We start from the raw sequence: 21,610 nt of genomic DNA, 5'->3' as shown, positions 1-21,610 counted from the left end.
TATGCGGGTTTTTGTTTTCATTTATTTTCCAAATATTTAATAATCCTAATCTTTTTGTATTTTAAAAAAATCTAATTAAAATTAAAATTAATTTATAATCACAAATTAAAAAAATTATTACTCCCTTCAAAATAAGTGCTTGGGCTATTTATAATTATTTATCAATCTATAATGAATAATTCACAATAAATATTATTCACTGCTGAAATACTCACACATTAAAGAAAAACTCAGCTTGTTACTGTTTCTTCAAACAATTCTGACATTTGGAACACGCCAAATCTCTGAACGAAATATGAAATTCATGACAGGTAGCGCTATCTATGCGGGAAATGCAGGGACTGTTTCAACAGCGTTCTCTACGCTGCTGGTTGAACAAGGAAGAACGCGAGGTACTGGAAGCAAATATAAAATTCGAGGCATTCACAGCTCACGGTATAGGAATCCTATATCTATTTTCTGAAACAAGCGCATGCGCGCACTCTCTATCATATTCTACTCTTCATCTATCTCTCTTGGTTCAATTTTTTTTTGGGTGAGGGAAGAATCGTCGCACAAAGAGGAAAACTAAAACGAGTCCAGAAACTTATATAGCATAGTGCTCCCTTTATATCTCTTTGGCCAAGTACCTATTCTCTGACCTTTTCGCTTCAGAAACGTTTCACAACAATATTTAACGAACAATGAACCCAGAAACGTATATAGCATTGTGCTCTCTTTATATCTCTTTGGCCAAGTACCTATTCTCTGTCTTTTTTGCTACAGAAAAGTTTCACAACAAATATTTAACGAAAAAGTTGCTTTGAAATTCGGCCTTGAAATTTGACTTCCATCTCGCCTAAGGAGGTTTCACTTCAAAATTGCAAAAACAAGGGTAAAAGTTTCGATATGTCGATGTTATAAAGCGTATGTTTTGTAACCCGCCTTCCGTCCAAAATGGAAGGGGGGTTGCGTCCCCGACAAACTCTGGGTAAATACAATTTAAAATATGGAATACCAAAAAACCTTTAAGAGCTCACAAAATTCAACCCCTCTATTTACCCAAGGTGTCGAGCCAAAAATGGAAATGTTATCAAACAAATTATAGGCTAGTGTTTGGCTAATAGTAATAAAAATGCAGAGTAAAAATATGCAGAGTTTTACTAAATCATACTTCATCACGATACTTCAGAAGGTAATAACAGTTATAGTGGCGGTTACTGGATTTTGGTATGAGCATAAGCCATAAATTACATAAATTACGCCCGTATAAACAACCACACTGAAACATTATAAGTCAGCGCTGATTAATATAAGAAAAATACAATAATATAAAAGAACAACTCAAAAAAATTAAATTATTAAAAATTCTGCGACTGACTTTTAAAGATTAAAACGGTAATTCAAAATTGAAATAAATGAGAAAAATCAGAATGGCCAAAATAAAAAATGTAATTGTGGCCTGGTGGCCACAGCTTGATTGGCAGCGATGCGAGGTGCGACGTGCGAGGTGCGACGCCTGTTGCAGACGCAGGCCATGGCGCTGACGAGGAACTGCCGCACGCCGACGCCTCCGCCGCCCCCGCCGCCGCCGCACGCCGAGGCGCCCGCCCCCGCAGACAGCTCGTCGCGCGACGCCGCCCCCTCCAAGGAAGGCTGCGGTGAGTGGCAGGCGGCGCCCGAGCCCAGTGCTCGCTCGAGTGGCACACCTCCGAGCAAGCGCCAGGGCGAAGGTGGGCTCCCGTTAGGCCATTAGTAGAGACCTGCAAAATTCGCGGATTCATTCAGTGGTAGTCTACAATTCAAACACATGTACCTCTTAGATAATATTGCTATTGGCTTACTGTTCATCTGGACGAATCTCAACCATTATCTTTGAAAGATTTGTGCAATGGGAGTGCATGACTTGATGTAGGCTTTTGGACATACGCCATTGCTTAGCACATGTATGTCTGCAGAAGAAAACTACAAAAAAAACACAAATGACAAAAAACACAAATTAAGCAAAAATTGCTGTTGTCAGGATTTAACGCCACACAATATTCCAGAACAGGAATATGGTCAACAAACAAGGAAAAAACAAAGAAAAATGGACTAACAGAACGAAAAAAAAAAAAAACCCACAAATGATGACAGCACAAAAATTCCGAACCCAAAAAAATTCAACACAACAGTTGAAACGAGACAAAAAAACAGCAAAACGAAAAAACTAAACAAACACAATAGTTTTCCAAAGAAACAAAAAAAAGAGAAACGAAAAAACCCCCACAAATGATGACAGCACAAAAAATATTGAACCCAAAAAATTCAGCACAACAGTCAAAACGAGACAAAAACACGACCAAACGAAAAGACGAAACAAACACAACAGTTTTCTAAAACAGAAACAAGCGACGTTTCGGGAACTGCTATCTGCTCCCGTCCTCAGGCAGAGACGGACATGGTACGGAAACACAGGTGCGACTCCTTCTGCAGACATACATGTGCTAAGCAATGGCGTATGTCCTAAAGCCTACATCAAGAATCTCAACCAGTTATAAACCCTCAACCAAAGAAGGATCGAATCACAGACAAACCAGCTGAGACGACTTACAAGTCGGCAGCCAATGAACTTGCGTTATTTGCCCGAGTGTACAGGGGTATGTGCAGTCTATCCTGAAGACCATCGAAACCGCGAATTTTGCAGGTCTCTAGCCATTAGAGACCGGGGAAATGGTCGCGGATTCATTCCGCCTCGTCAGGGGTGTATCTGTGTGTTAGTGAGGCGGGATGATAAGCGCGACGCTCGCCGGTGCTTCTAGCGCGGTGTCTCCTCTGGACTGGCGCGCAGTCTTCTCGTCGTCACAGGACAACTGTGAAACTTGAGCAGTCACCGTAACATTATGGACTAAGACACGTGCAGAATATCAGAACGCTTAATAGTGCTTGGATGTGGTGGTTACTGTGGTTTAATCTATGCTAATATTATACAGCTGAAGAGTTTGTTTGGTTGTTTGAGCGCGCTAATCTCAGGAACCACTGGTCCGATTTGAAATTTTTTTTCAGTGTTGGATAGTACATTTATCGAGGAAGGCTATAGGCTATATTATATTATCAATGACATTAGGGATCCTTAATAAAAGTCCAATTTAGAATCAAATGCGTTGGAGGGGGTTAGATACAACATGCAGTACATGTACGAAGTGTGTGTTAATGCCGCAGGCGCTATTGCCTATTAACATTGTTGCCACGCACTAGATGCCTTATAATTCTTAATTTTCCCATACAAGTAAAAAAACACCCGTGTGATATTAACAACGAAGCTATCAGTACCCTCATAAGAGTTCAATTAGTATTTAAATACTTTTTATCACTTTAAATCGCAAACCTAAACTATTGTTTTTTTTCCCTCTCTCTGTGTTTAATTTGTTTTTATTGCCCTATTTTTCAAGTATATATATATTTTACAGACTTAAAACTTCACAGTAATGTTCCTTATGTTACGCAGGATGACATTTTCCGAAAATTAGATCCCATGGGTGGTTAAAACCAGACAACAGTGGGTACTTTGTCTGCATGAGAACAGGATTTTGCATTGTTCATGCCTTCTGCGTCTCCATGGCAACGGGCATCGCGCGGCAGTGGCGTACCCACAAGGAGGGGCATGTATAATGAGCGGCGCAAGAGTGATCTGCCTGTAGACTGCCGCAGCGAAGTACGGGTACATCAGTTGTACGATGCGTGCACGAGTCGGGAAACCATCGGTGCTATTCATTTTCTCTCCGGTACATTATACAGTATTGTAATAAATTTTCACTGATTTTTTTTTTTTAATTTACCATTACTGTAAATGGGAGATGTAGCTTAATTTTTTTCCATTAGTATAGCCGTGCGAAGCCGGGTCGGGCAGCTAGTGCCAGTATAAATCGCTTCCCCCTATTTGGTCCTATTTACATTCCCGGCAAAGGAAAAAATACAAACAAGTGGGAAACGTGGTGGACTCACTACTTAACCGATGAAATTATTTACTACTATATCTCACCAGTTTTACTTCGATGTTGAAGGAAACATTTAACTCTAGTGCATTAATTGGTTCATCCAGCTTTAATGTGCTATCTTACTTAAATTAAAAATAACATACCAGTGTTGCCTTTAAAAAGCCCAGAAATCTATTGTCTATATGTCTGAATAAGCTTGCTCCAGAATGCTTGATATAGAACTGTAGTAACATTTTTAGGCAGGATAGTAGGGGAGTAACGCTTACAATTTCCGGTTAAAGCTGATTTTCGTTACCCATGCGTTCCATCGAAAATGACTCGGTCGGTAGAAAGAGCTGTGTTTGTGTTTCTACAAACGACAACTTATATATTTTTAAAAAATTACATTACAGTAAGCTGCTAGTCGGGGGTATTTGTTATAAAATAAAAATTTCTCGAATAAGAATTACCATTGTTCTATTGAAGGAATGATGATTTTTCGGTGACACCATTCGCCATCAGATTTTCTTGTTCGGGCGAATTTGAAGCTATTTCTCAGAGAGAGAAGTTGATAGTTTGATAGGGACGGGAACTCTGGCTCAGCACAGCACCTTGGAATGATTCAATTTTGAGTAATTTTGTTCAAACTTCTGTCTATACTCGGTATGAATAACAACTTAGCAAGCTTTATACCTCATTAATAGAGACCGGAAAAATTCGCGGATTCATTTCGCGATATGCTAGAATGCAAATAATTGTATTTTTATGCAACTTCTGCCATTGGTTCCCTGTTAACCTGGAGGACTGTAGGCCAATTATACACCCTCAGTCAAAGCAGTAACGAATCACGAGTCTCCCAATTGAGACGCCTCACAAGTCAGCAGCCAATGAACAGGCGACGTTTGCCCGAGTGTGCACAGGATCGTGGAGTCTAGCCTGGAGGTCATTGAACCCGCGAATTTTTCCAGTCCCTACTCATTAAGCCTGGTGTTTGCCAACACGCTACAGTCGGGAGAAAATACCTGATCACTTCACGACAATCCGCGATTGTGGACATGCTCAAGGCTAGGTCCTGTACCTCGTCAAGGCAGAAAAAGTAATACGAAAGATGCAGCCGCATAGAGTGCGCGCTGTCACTCATTATTCCAAAAACTTAGATGGTGTAGCCTATTATCTCTTAAAAAGAGTTCCTAGTCCTATTTTGAGAGAGAAAAACTCAGTGTTTTATAATCCCTTTAACAATATTGTTGCAAGTGGGAATAAGGCCCTAATTAATGAATAACAACAATTTGAATGATGTTCCACAAATTAATAACACTTTTATAGGTCTCTTATTTACCCTCTATACTGGAGCTCTGCTCAGCGGTATCATTCTCTACTGTTCGTCTCTAGCCATGGACCACGGTCTCAAAAAAAACTGCTTCGCACTACTCGTCCGCCGCGCACCCAACACCGTCCCGGATGTAACGATCTTCGCACACGAAGCCCGTCTCTCGTCGCCCGCTATCGCTCGCCAACGGGGTCACTTACCCCTTCACTTCTATTCTCTCTGCAGATCGGCCCCACCTTTCATGCCTCTCAAGTCAGCCCCAGGAAAGACCGCGTCGCGTCAATATAACACTCGAAGCTGCAAGTAAAATGGCGTCCCGTGCCAGGGCTCAGGCATACTGCCGAACCGTCTAGAGAGACAGAGAGACATCCGGGCTCCATGGGTTGGCGCGGGGGGAGAGGCGGTTTTAAAGTAGAGGAGGCGAGGTTCTCCCTAGGCTGGTGCGTCGGCCTGGCTATCACATCTCTAGCAGCCTCTTAACAATTTCAGATATGGTAACGACTAGACACCTGCGAAATTCGCGGTTTCTTTGGCCTTCAGGATAGACGGCACATACCCCTGTACACTCGGGCAAATAACGCAAGTTCATTGGCTGCCGACTTGTAAGTCGGCTCAGCTGGTTTGTCTGTGATTCGATCCTTCTTTGGTTGAGGGTTTATAACTGGTTGAGATTCGTCCAGATGAACAGTAAGCCAATAGCAAAATTATCTAAGAGGTTTATGTGTTTGAATTCTAGCCTATCACCGAATGAATCCGCGAAATTTGCAGGTCTCTAGTAACGACAAATTTTCGTATAAGTAAAAACTATCATTTACATAACTATAGTTTAATTGCTTTTATTAAAGCGCTGATACATTTTTACATAAATGATTAAAACACCCTAATTAGCGCATGATTTTTAGTTAAAGTAAAAATTTCGCACCGGAATTTTTAAGCAAAACCATGTCAATAAAATCGCTTCAGGTTGACGTTTTTTTTTTTACGGTTTTCAGAAAACAGTTGGCAATATTCACGTTCGACTCCACCCAGTGTTTCGCACTCAAACCACTTTGGTCTTGTTTTCTTGGCCAGAGTCGCTTATTACTTCTTGGGTTTTGGGTCTAAACCCCGACTGTACAGACGGTGGTTTGCCCAACGTTCCGGCGTGCCTCGTTGTAGCCATCATCGAGGGCGATTGACAGGAGAACTACCTATTAAGGGGGATTAGGCCCCACCATCTTAAATTTTTCTATATTTTTGTTATGGTTTTAATTTAGAACTATTTATCTCAGTTTTTGCATGATAAGGCATAAGTCATATCTCCCAGACCATCTGTACCTTGTTATTGCCGAGTGGCAATAACTTATTATTTCAAGCGGGAGACTTTAATTATCATGATAATTAGAGTCCCGGAAATTTCGCGGATTCCTCTGGCCTCAGGATAGAATTCAAAGTTATAGGTGTGCTCGACCCATGTTTACTTTCCCATTGGTTTATTTCTTAGCGAGAACATTTTTAACCTTGTTATTTGCCACTACCTGATTCGCTTACTTCTCTCCTAGCCGGGCATCATTGGATCACGGTCGTAGAGGGGCGTGTTCAGATAACTGCGGTCCAATCATGAACACAGTGCGACAGTGTGGAGGTTTGCATTCTAGCTTGCGACTAAATGAATGCTCGAAATTTCCGTGGCTCTAATGATAATCACACCGATTCACAAGTGTCGACTTCAACATGTAGCCAAAGCTAAGTCCTATGCCACGATAAAAAAAAATAGCGCGGAAGCCTTATTGCAAGCAGGGTCAACTTATTTGATATTGCAAGATGGAGATCCGCTTTGAAGTTTTTGACCCGGTGTTGAAGATGGCTGCAGGAAGGCGTGCCGAAACGTCGGGACACCCGACCTCGACCCAGAGGACAGCTGTGTCCGAGGCGGTGGGCCGCTTGGCCGAAGCTAGCTTCAAGTCGCTGAGGTAACACCCCCCCTCCCGTAAGCCACCCCCACCACCACAGCTGAGCGAATCAGAGCCCGCGCTGCAGGCCCGAGCGCAGATGCGCTCCGATATGCCAGCCCCCCTCCCCACAATCCCCGCATCTGTACGCGCATCTCGAGATGAGGCCAGGCTTTCTCCGAGCTGCCACCCCGACAGCTCAGCACACTGCGACGCGATGAACCGAACGAAGATTCTTCCAGCACCACGCACGAAGGAAACGGTTCCTTTAAGAGACAGTTCAAATATCTGAATATGGCGAATCAAACATTTTATTGACGCAACAAGATGATTGGTCGGACATACGAAATTTTATATGCGTGACGATTTTAATTTTGTACGACGAACAAACTTCATTCGACCGAAAAACCTTGGCTGCAGACTAAATAAGTTGAAAATCTCTATACGACTTATGAGTAGAGACCGTAAAATTTCGCGAATTCATTTCGCGATAGGCTAAAATACAAATAGTTATACCTCAGTACCGCCTCTGCTATTGGCTCACAACTCACCTGGATGACTCTGGGCCAATGACAAACACCTGACCAAAGCTTTATCGAATCACAGGCTGCTACGATGGGACGTCTCACAAGACAGCAGCTAATGAGTGGGTGACATTTGACCGAGTGAACGTAGAACTATGGAGTTCATCCTAGAGGTCATTGAACCCGCGAATTTTGCTGGTCCCTACGAATCATTAAAATAATTCCAACTAAGTGCAATGAAGATTAAGCTACAAGCTCCGACAGCGCAAAGCACAAAACGTACCACGCGGGTGCGTAATTTTTTGAACCCTTCGCTGGCTTGGTGTCGGTTGACTCTTTAGCTGTGAAAATGTGCTTATAACTAGAACATGTCATTTGTAGAGACCAGAAAAATTCGCGGGTTAAACGACCTCCAGGATAGACTCCACTATACTCTACACACTCGGGCAAATGTCAACTGATAATTGTCATTGGCTGTTGACTTGTGAGTCGTCTCGACTGGGCGGCCTGTGATTCGACACGTCTACGAGTGAGGATCTCTAATTGGCCCTCAGTCCTCCAGATTAACAGTGAACCAACGGCAGAAGCAGCACTCAGGTATAATTATTTGAAGTGTTGCATTTCAAGAAATGAATCCGCGAATTTTTCAGGTCTCTAGTCATTTGTTTAGCGCAATGGCTCCTACATCCCGTCAGTCTCGAGTCTCGTGTGAGATGGGTTCGCATAAAGCATAATGCGCATGTTTATGTTAACAAGGAACGATCGTCTGGAGATAATCTTGGGGGAAAATAAGATGCTTGTCGATTACTCTGGTCGAGACAGAATGCTCGGAGGGATTTTGGGATTACGGGGTTCATTAGGATAGGATTAGGAACTAGAACCCCCCCCCCCCCCCCCCCCCCCAAATTCTCTCAGCCGCAGATTTCGACGTCTACATTGCTGTATTCTTTTTTTTTTGCCCCCCTACTGCTCCCGTCTTAGCTCCTCCTGCTGTTTCTTAAAGCTTCTGATTTCCGAACATAAAACCTCCTTCATTATTCATGTTCAGAACAGTCGAGCCGGCCAGGAAGAGAGAGATCGAGTTGATAAGATGTGTAACTTCCGTTGCAATTCCCCCACCGTAACGTTTCCTAACGCCCACGCGTATTCATTACCCGGTAACTAATCCTAATTTCACATTAGAAATCATTTAGTTCGTTCATACTTTCTTTATTTCTCTATTAACCTTCGTAAATTAAAAAAAAAAAATTATATCGTTTTAGTATAATAGCTTTTAATTTTTGAAAACTAAACCCTCAACACATTTAAGAGAAGTCACACCATTATTATTCTGGTCCAATTTTGTTCTCAGGAAGCTTGAAGTAACAAGAGTAGTAAAAGATCTATCCCCCCTCCCCCCAAAGGATCTGGTTTTTAAGAGAAAACGTTTTAAAAACACGATTGCTTGTACACAAAGAAGTCATTTTAAAGTCATGACAAAACATCAAGGTAAATTCCTTTAAAAATTTTGACATCAACAAAATAAATGTTTAAATAAAGATTTTACGCAAAAAAAAATTTTTACGTCTTGTTGATAATTAGAGACCCGTGAAATTCGCGGGTTCAATGACCTCCAGGATAGACTCCAATATCCTCTATACACTCGGGCAAATGCCAACTGTTCATTGGCTGCTGACTTGTTAGTCGTCTCGACTGGGTGGCCTGTGATTCGACACTTCTATGAGTCAGGGTCTCTAATTGGCCCTCAGTCCTCCAGATTAACAGTGAACCAATGACATAAGCAACACTAAGGTATAATTATTTGAATTTTAGCATAACACGAAATGAACTCGCGAATTTCACGGGTCTCTATTGATAATTAGAGACCCGGAAATTTCGCGGATTAATTTAGTCGCAAGCTAGAATGCAAACCTCCACACTGTCGCACTGTGATCATGATTGGACCGCAGTTGTTTGGACACGCCCCTCTACGACCGTGAGCCAACGATGTCCAGCTAGGAGAGAAGTAAGCGAAGCAGCTAGTGCCAATAAACAAGTATAAAACTGTTCTCACTAAGAAATCAACCAATGGATAAGCAAACATCGGTTTAACACACCTATGACTTTGAATTCTACCCTGAGGCCAGACGAATTCGCGAAATTTCCGGGACTGTATTAATAATACAGTGTTTACCTTGTTGAGTTGTCGTCAAGAGAACTCTCGTGTAGTTAAGGCTTATTATTGCTTGAAACAGAGTCTTATGTCTCAGCCCTAATTCCTAGAGAGTTGTCCTCGTTTCAAAACAATTGTCCTGGACATGTTAAATTCCTGCAATTCTTACACGATAATTTATGTGTATTTTTACCATTCACTGATGTTCCTCTTTCTCTATGACAACACACCCTTAAACTTTTAACAGCAAGGACTACAAACCTACATAAAGGGCTAGTGCTTCAATAAGAATTTTCGGATAATTACTTAATATCTTCAGGTTGTTTCAAAAAGGATCATACGAAATAAAATGTATATTACTAGGGTCTGCATATTTCGCGAAAGGATTCCGAGACTAACTGAAAGTCAAAACAATGTATCACCGTCTGTGTTCCGTGATAGGGTTAGTTTCTTTCAGGTACATGTCGATTGTTACAGTACCAATCACATGAAGTCAGTGCGGAATCAAACGCGTCCTGAGTGGCTCGGTGAAACAAGGCGACGACTTCTCTCGCAGACGGCCGCCAATCACAAGGCAAAAACCGCTGGTGCGGGTATAACTTGTTGCAGTATAGTAGACGTTCAGGTTTTTTTTTCGCGAAAAATGCCTGCCCCTATATATTACCTTTACAGGTAATGGTCGCTAATATATCATTGCGCCGAATCTTACAAAAGCACATATAGGAATAACACGTTTTCGTTACGGAATTTACAAATGTCGAATACGCTCTTCTCCAAGATTACTGAATACATACGTACGGCAGTCAAACGAATTTCATAGTTGAGTCAGCACGTGTGGTGTTTTATAGCAACTGCATTGTCGCAGATCGTTCACAGTGGTTGGGAGCTGGATACAGCTAAAAGTTGTCAGCATCGAGCTCACAGAAAAAAATTACTCTCACGATAAAAAAAAAATTCCAATTGGGTGAGACCGGGTGAACTTGTTAGCCAGTTACGCATCGCCATATCAGTGGAGGAACTTCAGTTAAAGGAAACTCGTTTTTATGAATTCTCAGACGTGCAGTTGCGCTTCAGTCTGTAGGAAAATTGGAGTCCTGGAATCCGCCTGTGATTGCTTGTGATTTAAGATTCCTGTTATGGCCAGACATCCGGAAACTTCCTGGATACGTTTGGTGTCAGGGTATAATCCAAACTCCTAGGTGTTCTCAGACCACGTTTTAAATATTACAAAAAAAACTTAATTAATAAAAAAATCTTTAAGCTTCGTGCACCCAAAAAGTATTACTCTTAAACAAAGTACCTACTAGGTTCCGTTACTTTGGGCAGACATGTGCATAGTAACATGTAACATGGGGCTGATAATGTAAAATGGCCAAACAATATGAGATACTTGTACCTGGATAAACGTTAAAACAAAAAATTGGTTGTCTGTAAAGTCGGTTTACGGACGATAGTTTAACGTGACGTCATAGCAAAACATTGATAAAATGATTGCATACTTTTATGAATAAAATTAAATCTTTTTTATTGAATTATGACTATTTTGTATGGATACAAAGAAGGAGTGAAATGAAATCTACAATTTAATTGATAAATTTACTTTTATTTGCACTCATTAATTCAAATATGTTTATTACTTTAACGAAGAGATTATTTTAACTATAAGTTTTATACATGTTTGCTATTTAACTTCTTACAATCTGTGTTATTATTTTAAGGATAGGACGATGACAGGAAAAGTAGGAAACGAATGGGAGTGTTTCAAGTTTAATGTGCCTCGAAAAAGTCAAATTGATGGTTGTTCCAATCGAGTGGAAGAGAGATAGATGCGGCGAAAGCGTACAATGAGCGCGTAACGGGACACATCGTAACGGGACAATGTGCGTAACGGGATACTATTTCGTGCGTGCAGCCGGCGTTCATCGATTTATTAGACGTTGTCACGTCAAAATTTATATATGTATATAATAAAAACCATTCATCAGTACATTTAAGACCACGAGTCGTTTAGAAGTTTTGAACTTTTTTAGTCGATATGATCCTGGAGACGAAGTAAAGGTTACTTTGACAGGAACCTGCGTTGAGTCTGTCGACCTCTCGCACCGGACATCACGACAGCGTACAAGCAGTCATTAGTTAGGGGGCATCAGTTAATTGAGTGAGGCGATGTTGGCAATTTTTCAACCCACCCTTCTCCCTTGTTGAGATGTCGTGGGATTTTGCTCACCCCCTCTCCAACCCTAATCAAAAGTGAGATTTTTCAAAATGCGTATTTTTAGTGTAAATAAGTTAATCTGTGCCTTATTGCGTTGGATTTATTCAAAAATAATTTGCTTAGTTATTGACGTGACAACGTCTAATAAATAGAGACCGGAAAAATTCGCGGTTTCAATGACCTCTAGGATAGAATCCATGATACTCTTTATGTACTGGGACAAATCGCACCTGCTCATTGGATACTGACTCGTGACACACGTCAACTGGGATGTTTGTGATTTGATACGTCTTTTGTTGAAGGTTTTTTATTGGCGTGGAGTCCTTCAGATAAACAGTGGTCCAATCGCTGACTAAGCATATGTACGAGTTTGGAGTCTAGCCTATCGCGAAATGAACCCGCGAATTTTTCCGGTCTCTACTAATAAATCGATGAACGCCGGCTGCACGCACGAAAAAGTGTACCGTTACGCACATTGTTCCGTTACGCTGTGTCCCGTTACGCTCATTGTACGCTTGCGCCGCATCTATCTCTCTTTCACTCGACTGTTTATAAAGTGAAGTGAAAAGTTAATATGGTTTTCATTGCTTATTACAACAACAATTTCGACAATAAAGGTTAATTATTCTTGCATTTTAAAAATCTGATTACTAGTATAATTTCAAGTATTTATTCTTTTATTATTAAAATAAAAATGATTCAATTTTATTCATAAAGTATGCAATCATTTCATCAATGTTTTGTTATGACGTTGTCACGTTAAACTATCGTCCTTAAACCGACTTTACAGACAACTAATTTTTTTTAATTTGAGACTAGTTAAGACTAGTATTTAAGACAGAACGTAGTGTAGAATCACAGTGAAAAAAGGGAACAATAAAATGCTTAAATAGGAACTACTATAATTCGTAAAAGAATATTCATTCTAATTCAGTCCACGGGGACCCGTGTGTGATCTCAAGAGTGACGTTGTGGCGTTCGCATAACCGCGATAAGTATTAATATGTAGAATTTAGCCATATGTTAGTGGAAAGACGTGTTGAACTTAATTTAATCCAGTTTTCTCGCAAATTTTACACTGTTTTTTGCAGAAAAAAAATTACGTCATCGTTGCCGAGATCGTTCTCTCACCCTCGTGAAATTGGGTGAGATTTGACCTGACCCCTCCCCCTTAAACGCCACACGTAATTGCTGGACGCCCCCTAACACGGTAACCTCCATTAGAGGGGAAGCCAGTCCGCCGCCAGTCATACGGGTACTGACACATCGTGCAAGCGACGTCATGTTTCTGTTCTCAGTGAAATCCAATCTAAGGCCGCCGCTTTAGCATAAATGGACATTTTGAAAAGTGTGATGTTATTTATTACACGTGTTTAATGTAGTTTTATCCATCCGCAAGTTTTCCATTATTTTTTTTAAAGACATTGGTCTATTTTAATCTTCTTTGAAACAAAATATAATGTTTTAATTATGTTTCCTTAATTTTTCTAGTACTTTTTGAGGTTTCAAAAAAAGATTGTTGATGAACGTTAAATGATGGAGCATGAGGAATAGACTTTTTAAAAAATATTTATAATTAATTGCTTAAAATTGTTTTTAATCAGTCAGAAAATTTGTATACGTTTGTTGCGGAAAAACGTTTCAGATTGATACCGTTATGACTGAAATAAAACAACACACATTAATTTTCAATGTCCTCTTGATGCTTTAAAAAGTTATAATTTTTGTAAGACTTTTAAAACTCTTTACTGCATAGAAAGTTTAATTGTTTAACGAATTTTAGTATTTGAGTTAGGGAGAAATACCTGCAAATTAAAACCATTTTCCCCTCTTACATTATTTCTTTAAATTAAAAAAAAGCACACATGATATTCCCAAAGATTATTTATATGTGGTTTAGCATACTTTTTATGTCCGAATTTGGCTCCTAGTTTCTTCAATGAAGACCAGCAATGAAGACGCATGGAAGATGCATTTAGTCGAGATGGATTCTCAATTACCGACTGATTCAGTAACTGCACTATGAAATGTGTTCTTAAGTGCTTCCAGTTAAACAACAACTTTAAAAAGCCGAGTTTTTATGGAAACAGTAACTTCTGCTCACACGGTCATGTATTATGAATTTGCGTAAAGAAATAAATGAGAAAACGTGAGTCACAAGGCTTATAGAAAAGTGTATAAGCCAAAATCCTTAAGCCGGGAAAGCTTTGCCGCTATTATAAAGTGGGGAAATATGGGGCGAGAGGAGGAAAGAAAGTAGAAGATGAAATAAAAATGCTGACTGACTTCAGTGGTTATATTCTGCCGTGTCTAGTAGTGCGCCCAGCGCCGCTGTGGGGAATCATCAAAGACGGATTTCCGCTCAAGAAAGGATTTATCCGTGAGAGAAAAAGGAAAAAAAAATCCAGCATTCTTACCTTACTAAAAAAAAAAAAAAAATAAGCCAAGTGACTGCGAAGGTTTTGGAGTCTGGTGAAACGTAGGCCCATAAAAAAACTATATCCAAATATTTGGCTCATTTCTTTTGACAGCGGTCTTCGCCGAAATGTATTGAACGAAAGCTTTAGAGTTATCTTGGTACTAGCCAGAGATAACATTTGTCGGACGTGCGTGCAAACTGAAACCAAAGGTTTTTTTTTTTCTACGAAAAATGCGGCTTGCATTAAAAAAAATTACATTAGTTTGTGATATATTACAAGTAAAATTTGCTGTCTCGACCAATTTCTTTGCTACAGTCTTGAAACTAAATAAGATTATTTTATTGGGAAAAATTGTTATTTTTTAACGTGTTCACGGTATTTATGCGTACGTGAAATATGAAAATTGAGCTACTTACCGTCGTGCATCACTGTATTTGTTTGTATTTGATGAAATACATTTGTTTAGTATATTCAAACAAAAATTCTAGCAAAGGGTAGATTTTGTTCAACCACCAAAATGTTTCGTTTACTTTGATATTTTACTGTTATGCGTGTAAAACAAATTTTTATACGCACGTTATATTGTTGAAGTAAACTAAACTTTGTTCAGCACGTAAATATTTGTTATTGTCCAATAAAACACAACTTAGTTGAGGATTTTGGGAACATTTACATGTTTAAAATCCCATTACTCTATAAAGATGAAACTACTCAATTTCCTTCATTTAACCAGCACATATAAAACAAGTCTATGAATCCTTTTTATATTCAAAATCACATTGTTCACATACCAAAAATAATTATAATTATAAAGATAACCACTTAAAGTCTATACTTTTATTTTACATTTTCAATCACACTATTCACATAAAACTGAATGATACTTATAACGTTAATTGCACAAATCAATAACCATTTTAAACGCGAATAAATAAATTTTAGATTCTTTAAATAAAATAAAATAAATATGGAAGCGTTAATCGTTAGCCGTTACGAAAACTGAGGAGTAGACAAACACAAGCAGCGTTACGAGAATTCCGTAGCATCGCAGCTGCGTCATTTCTACCTCTCCCCTGCCGTCTCCCCTTCCTGCCGTTAGTACTAGCATACAGCATGCTGTGCTACGTACCTATCACCCCCTTCCATGCCGTCTTCCCATTCGACCGCTAGCGCATGCGTTGGAGTGGCGTCGCCGCTGACGCGCTCTCCTCCTCTACCGGCGAGTAACAGGCGATTTGCCTAAACATGAATTCGTTACGGCGATTTGCCTAAAGTCATTTCGCCTAAAGGCGTTTTGCCTAACGTCGAATTGCCTAACGGCTATTTGCCTAAAGGTGATATGCCTAAAGGCGATTTGCCTAACGGCGTTTTGCCTAACTCCGATTTGCCAAACGGCGTTTTGCCTAACGGTGAATTGCCTAACGGCGAATTGCCTAACGGAGAATTGCCTAACGGCGAATTGCCTAACGGCGTTTTACCTAATGACGATTTTCCTAATGGCGATTTGCCTAACGGCGTTTTGCCTAACGGCGTTTTGCCTAAAATGTTACTATGACGACAAAACCTCGTTTTGCCTAACGGCGTTTTGCCTAACGGCGAATTGCCTAACGGCAAATTGCCTTACGGCGAATTGCCTAATGGCGATTTGCCTAATGGCGATTTGCCAAACGGCGATTTGCCTAACGTCGTTTTGCCTAACCGCGATATGCCTAACGGCGTTTTGCCTAACCGCGATATGCCTAACGGCGTTTTGCCTAACGGCGATTTGCCTAACGGCGATTTGCCTAACCGAGATATGCCTAACGGCGTTTTGCCTAACGGCGTTTTGCCTAACGACGTTTTGCCTAACTCCTATTTGGCCAACGGCGTTTTTCCTAACAGTGATTTTCCTAACGGCGTTTTGCCTAACGGCGTTTTTCCTAAACGGCGTTTTAGGCAAAACGCCTTTAGACAAAACGACACATGCCCCTACCCCCACCACGTACCTAACTATTCCCCTCGTGCAATCGGAATTTTCGTAACGCTAGATAATTGTATCCCCCTAAATAAAGAAGTTTCACTTAAAAAAAAATTGTTATCAAATGAACTTCTTCTTACCCCTTAAGATTCTCTGGGTTAATGATTCCATGCATGTGACGTAAATTAGAGTCAAGGCATTCCTCGACCGTTCCTGGGTGAAGACGTAATTCTACACTACAAATAAGTACTATAAAAAAAGGTTGTTAAAATATGTGCCACTGGAAACTTCTGTTGCTGCAAGAAAAAAAAAATCGTTTGTTTGACATGCAGGTATAATTGGAGTAAAGGAAAGGTTGCATAGATCAACAGCTTATGGTAATATGACGTTAGCTTGTTATTTTTTACTAATCGGAGAAGTTTGTGTTACAAGCGAAAATATTGTAACATCGGAGAAATATTAACGTCCAAAAACTACCAAAAATATATAAGAGAATATTTTATTAGTTGATTTAACGTAACTTTTTGACGTGATAACGTCTTACAAATCGATGAACGCCGGCTGCATGCACGAAAAAGTGTCACGTTCCGCCTGAGCCGAGCGTGCAAGAACCCGCCAACCACCGTGCGAGAAAAGCTTCTATAATATCAAACAGGTTAAGGCGGGCTTTTTAACTAATTGTTCGTGATTATATTTAAACAAATTATTTAAACTAAATTTGCCAAAACTGTAAATAATATTTTGAAAATTAAAAAGTATGCAATTATTCCATCAATGTTTTCTTATGACGTTATCACGTAAAATTATCGCCGTAAACCGACTTTATTAAATACCAAGAGAAAACGGTTTGTAAATGTTTTCCTTCGCCGCGACGTCGGGTGGGAGCGCGCCAAGGTGCAAGAAGCAGGGATGTTCCGCCGCCGCCCGCCGGCAGCGCGGGCTGCTTGCAGCCTGTGCGCCTGCTCCTTGCACTCCGGCGCCGGCCTTATCCTCTCAGCGCCCGCGAAGAGGTGAGACGCAGTCGAACGGAGTTAACGGCAGCGGCCGCGAAAATTCACACATGATCGGCGCTCTAGGGCCGGTGGGTTGGCGGGGGGGGGGGGGGGGGGGGGGGGGAAAGTAGAAGAAGTAGAAGAAGTAGAAGAAGGCGCAGAAGAAGTAAGCAGTAAACAGCGGGCGGTGGTTTACCGCGCGCGAGAGGAGATTTGCCGACGGGCGGGGCTTTGTCGCCTAGACCGTCTCCGCTGACGGAAGATCAGCGACTGCGTCGGCGCGTTCTTCCGGCTGGTCGCTCTCCCCCCTCGGCGAGCAGTTGTAGGCGGGTCTTCTCGGGGTGCTCCCGCTATCTCCCGTCCCCCACATCCCCCTTCCCCCCCCCCCTCCTGGAAGCAGGCCGGTTCTTACAGCTCCAACTCCGGGGAGGAGAAAAAATCGGTTGTCTGTAAAGTCGGTTTACGGACGATAGTTTAACGTGACAACGTCATAACAAAACCTTGATGAAATGATTGCAAACTTTTATGAATAAAATTGAATATTTTTTATTGAATTATCACTATTTTGTATGGATACAAAGGAGTGAAATGAAATCTACAATTTAGTTGATAAATTTTACTTTTATTTGCACTCATTAATTATTTATTAGACGTTGTCACGTCAAAATAGTTTAGTTAAAGTACTAAATTTAAAAGCTACTTTTGAAAAGCCCGCCTTAACCCATTTAATATAATAGTAGATTCATAGGCCAATAGAGTGGAAGAGAGATAGATGCGGCGCAAGCGTACAATGAGCGTAACGGGACACAGCGTAACGGAACAATGTGCGTAACGGGACACTTTTTCGTGCGTGCAGCCGGCGTTCATCGATTTATTAGACGTTGTCACGTCAAAAAATATATAAAACTTGCCCAAATTGCCGACCTCAATCACCCCAGCCTAGAGCAAGCAAGCAAGCACTGAGTCTGTGCTTAGCTTCCGCGTGTACTCTAACGTAAAAATATTTTTGTGATTAAAATAATCACTTCCAAAGACACGCCATCGATAGTTTGTGTTATAGAGAAAACCCGAAGAACGGACAAAGAAAAGATGAACACACAAGAACAAACACACAGAATCAGCCCTGGTCAAATGTGGAATGCAAAACAGCGATACCGCAGCACAGACGAACACATAAGGCTGACAACGACGAGGCAGTTGCAACAACAGTAACAAAAAAAAACATTAAGTACCTACAAACAACAACTATGGACCACACAGACAGAGGATCCGAACTTTATACTAAACAGATATAAATCTTAAATAACACACTGCCAATACGGTACGCATATGTGAACCCAGCGATAAAATTAAAAAGGTATGCTGACAACAAAGAAGGACATAGTACGCTTAACAAAACACCCATCATTAGGCACAAACAGACTGATATCTAATAGTGGATAGGATGAAAAGAAAAGCAGAGAACCATAAACAAATCAGGCTAGCTCGCTAATAACCAAACAATTTTTATTAAACCTTTTGGTGGACCAACTTCGAATTCTGCTGGAACCAGGCCCTTAGGTACCTTTTACAACGTAATTATCATTAACGGCAAACATTTTCCTACTGCAAACACCAAGCGCAGTTTTATTCACCAAGAATCTTAATACAGCAGAAATCAGTAAATATCAAATGGCTGTTATAGTGACGATAAATTTCTTCATGGAAAGCTTATCAAAAAATATTAAAGAAAATGTTATAATAAAAATAATTTTTGCTTTAAAATCCATGCAAATGAAAATATTCCTGTAATTGTTTACCATAAAAAAAAACGAAAGTTCAACAGTTACCTGCTTCAACAAATTCTAAACTTTATTAAATTACCTACAACGCGCGTAAACTTCACGAAGAATTTAATTGGATATGCTACCTAAAATGGCCTGAGAAATACTCGGAATCAACAATCAGTTACAACCAAGCTAAAAGTGCTTTACAGTTTTTTCTTTGGTATCAAAAAAAAGTTTTAGTTGTTATTTATTCGGTGCGCTAGTTATAATATTGTATGCTATTGCAAACATCGGATAAAGTTCTCAAATTGGAAGTAATTAAAAAGTGTCAAATGCCAGATCGTAGGAAGTTGCCACAGTCTCTGACGTAACCACAGAAAATTGCCCGCCTATTATTACGATACCAATTTTAAATTGCAATTTGCGATAAAGTTCCGACCATTTTTTGGTGTCCATACAAGAAGGTGTGGTATATTGTGTCACGGGTATCACTGAAGCAACAGGAAACCCTAACAAGGCAGGAAAGTGTGTCAGGCGAGTGTGTCAGAAAATTAGGGTCTGACAGAATTCATAAATACAACAATTTGCAGTGTGGTGGGTACGAGACGCACCACCCAACAAACTTGCGCACGGACACACAAAAAATTAAAAATTCCAGCTGGATGGAACACACAGCATCTTCTGAGGTTGCGCATGATCAGATCACAGGCACACTTAACAAAATTATTATTAGAGACCCGTGAATTTCGCAGATTCATTTCGTGTTATGCTAAAATTCAAATAATTATACCTTAGTGCTGCTTCTGTCATTGGTTCTCTGTTAATCTGGAGGACTGAGGGCCAATTATAGACCCTCACTCATAGAAGTGTCGAATCACAGGCCACCCAGTCGAGACGACTCACAAGTCAACAGCCAATGAACAGTTGGCATTTGCCCGAGTGTGTAGAGGATATTGGAGTCTATTCTGGAGGTCATTGAATCCGCGAAATTCACGGATCTCTAATTATTATAGATATTTATTTCGTTTAACATGTTAAATATTGTTACAAAACAAACAACAAACTTTTTAAGAAGCAGGTACATTAAGTGTCATGTAATGCGCAATGCGAACTCCAAGTATTTCATTAGTAGAGACCCGTAAAATTCGCGGGTTCATTTCGTGTTATGCTAAAATTCAAATAATTATACCTTAGTGCTGCTTCTGTCATTGGTTCTCTGTTAATCTGGAGGACTGAGGGCCAATTAGAGACCCTCACTCATAGAAGTGTCGAATCACAGGCCACCCAGTCGAGACGACTCACAAGTCAGCAGCCAATCAACAGTTGGCATTTGCCCGAGTGTGTAGAGGATATTGGAGTCTATCTTGAAGGTCATTGAACCCGCGAATTTGTCGGGTCTCTATTCATTAGTATACATATATATGTACACAATTGCGCTTGCTAGCTCTGATACTCAAAAAATTATATATTATACTTTGAGGGACTTAGTTTCATAGCTAGGTAAGTTACAAGCACACGCAGGTGCTGCAAAGGTAAAACGGCTCATTAAAACAAGTTAATTAATACTGAAAACGTACAGAATGGCCTTTAAAACATTAAACACGACGTCGTGGGTCTGCGCATTCACACATGTCTGGTCGGTTGGGCTTCGGCGTATGAGACGGTGACACGAGAGCAAACATAGTTAAACTAGAAAAAATACGTTAGAACAACGTCTCATACTTGCAAGACGACAAACAACAGGGGTACTACAGCCGTTGCACCCTTGCAAGTTTAACTTGGCACGTTGCAAAAAGAAAGCAAGAGCAGAGAGATTATTCAAACATGGCTAATCGCAACAGGAAAAAACGCCAAGCCACTGGAAGGCAATTCCGCGGGGCCACATTGCTAGAGACCTGCAAAATTCGCGGTTTCGATGGCCTTCAGGATAGACTGCACATACCCCTGTACACTCGGGCAAATAACGCAAGTTCATTGGTTGCCGAATTGTAAGTCGTCTCAGCTGGTTTGTCTGTGATTCGATCCTTCTTTGGTTGAGGGTTTATAACTGGTTGAGATTCGTCCAGATGAACAGTAAGCAAATAGCAAAATCATCTAAGAGGTAAATGTGTTTGAATTCTAGCCTATCACCTAAAGAATCCGCGAATTTTGCATGGATTCTAGCCTATCACCGAAAGAATCCACGAATTTTGCAGGTCTCTACACATTGCAAAACAAATATCAGGAAAGTGTATAGTCGGCAAGGTATTGGGTTGTTACAACGCAAGATTAAGTGAAAGGTTAATCGTTAGCTCTATAAATGGACGCACCTACAAGAACACAAATTTTACTGGGAACAGAGCCTGTTACGTTACGTTCGCCATGCATGGCTACAACATGCAAAATCAA

The 21,610-nt window shown here is 40.5% G+C and overlaps 1 protein-coding gene across 2 annotated transcripts in view; it reads left to right on the top strand.

Moving 5' to 3' along the window:
• LOC134529059 (uncharacterized) overlaps positions 1 to 21,610 on the top strand; it is a 374,727-nt gene that overhangs the window by 123,037 nt on the left and 230,080 nt on the right. For both annotated transcript variants that reach the window (XM_063362763.1, XM_063362764.1), the window contains exon 2: positions 1,508 to 1,640. In XM_063362763.1, the coding sequence (XP_063218833.1) occupies positions 1,508 to 1,640 (133 nt within the window). The remainder of the gene's footprint in view (positions 1 to 1,507; positions 1,641 to 21,610) is intronic.

Source organism: Bacillus rossius, chromosome 2 (genome assembly GCF_032445375.1).
Source record: "Bacillus rossius redtenbacheri isolate Brsri chromosome 2, Brsri_v3, whole genome shotgun sequence".
In the NCBI taxonomy this organism is placed as follows: Eukaryota; Metazoa; Arthropoda; class Insecta; order Phasmatodea; family Bacillidae; genus Bacillus; species Bacillus rossius.
Note: the sequence above shows the minus strand (reverse complement) of the source record. Positions and strands in the feature narration are given on the sequence as shown.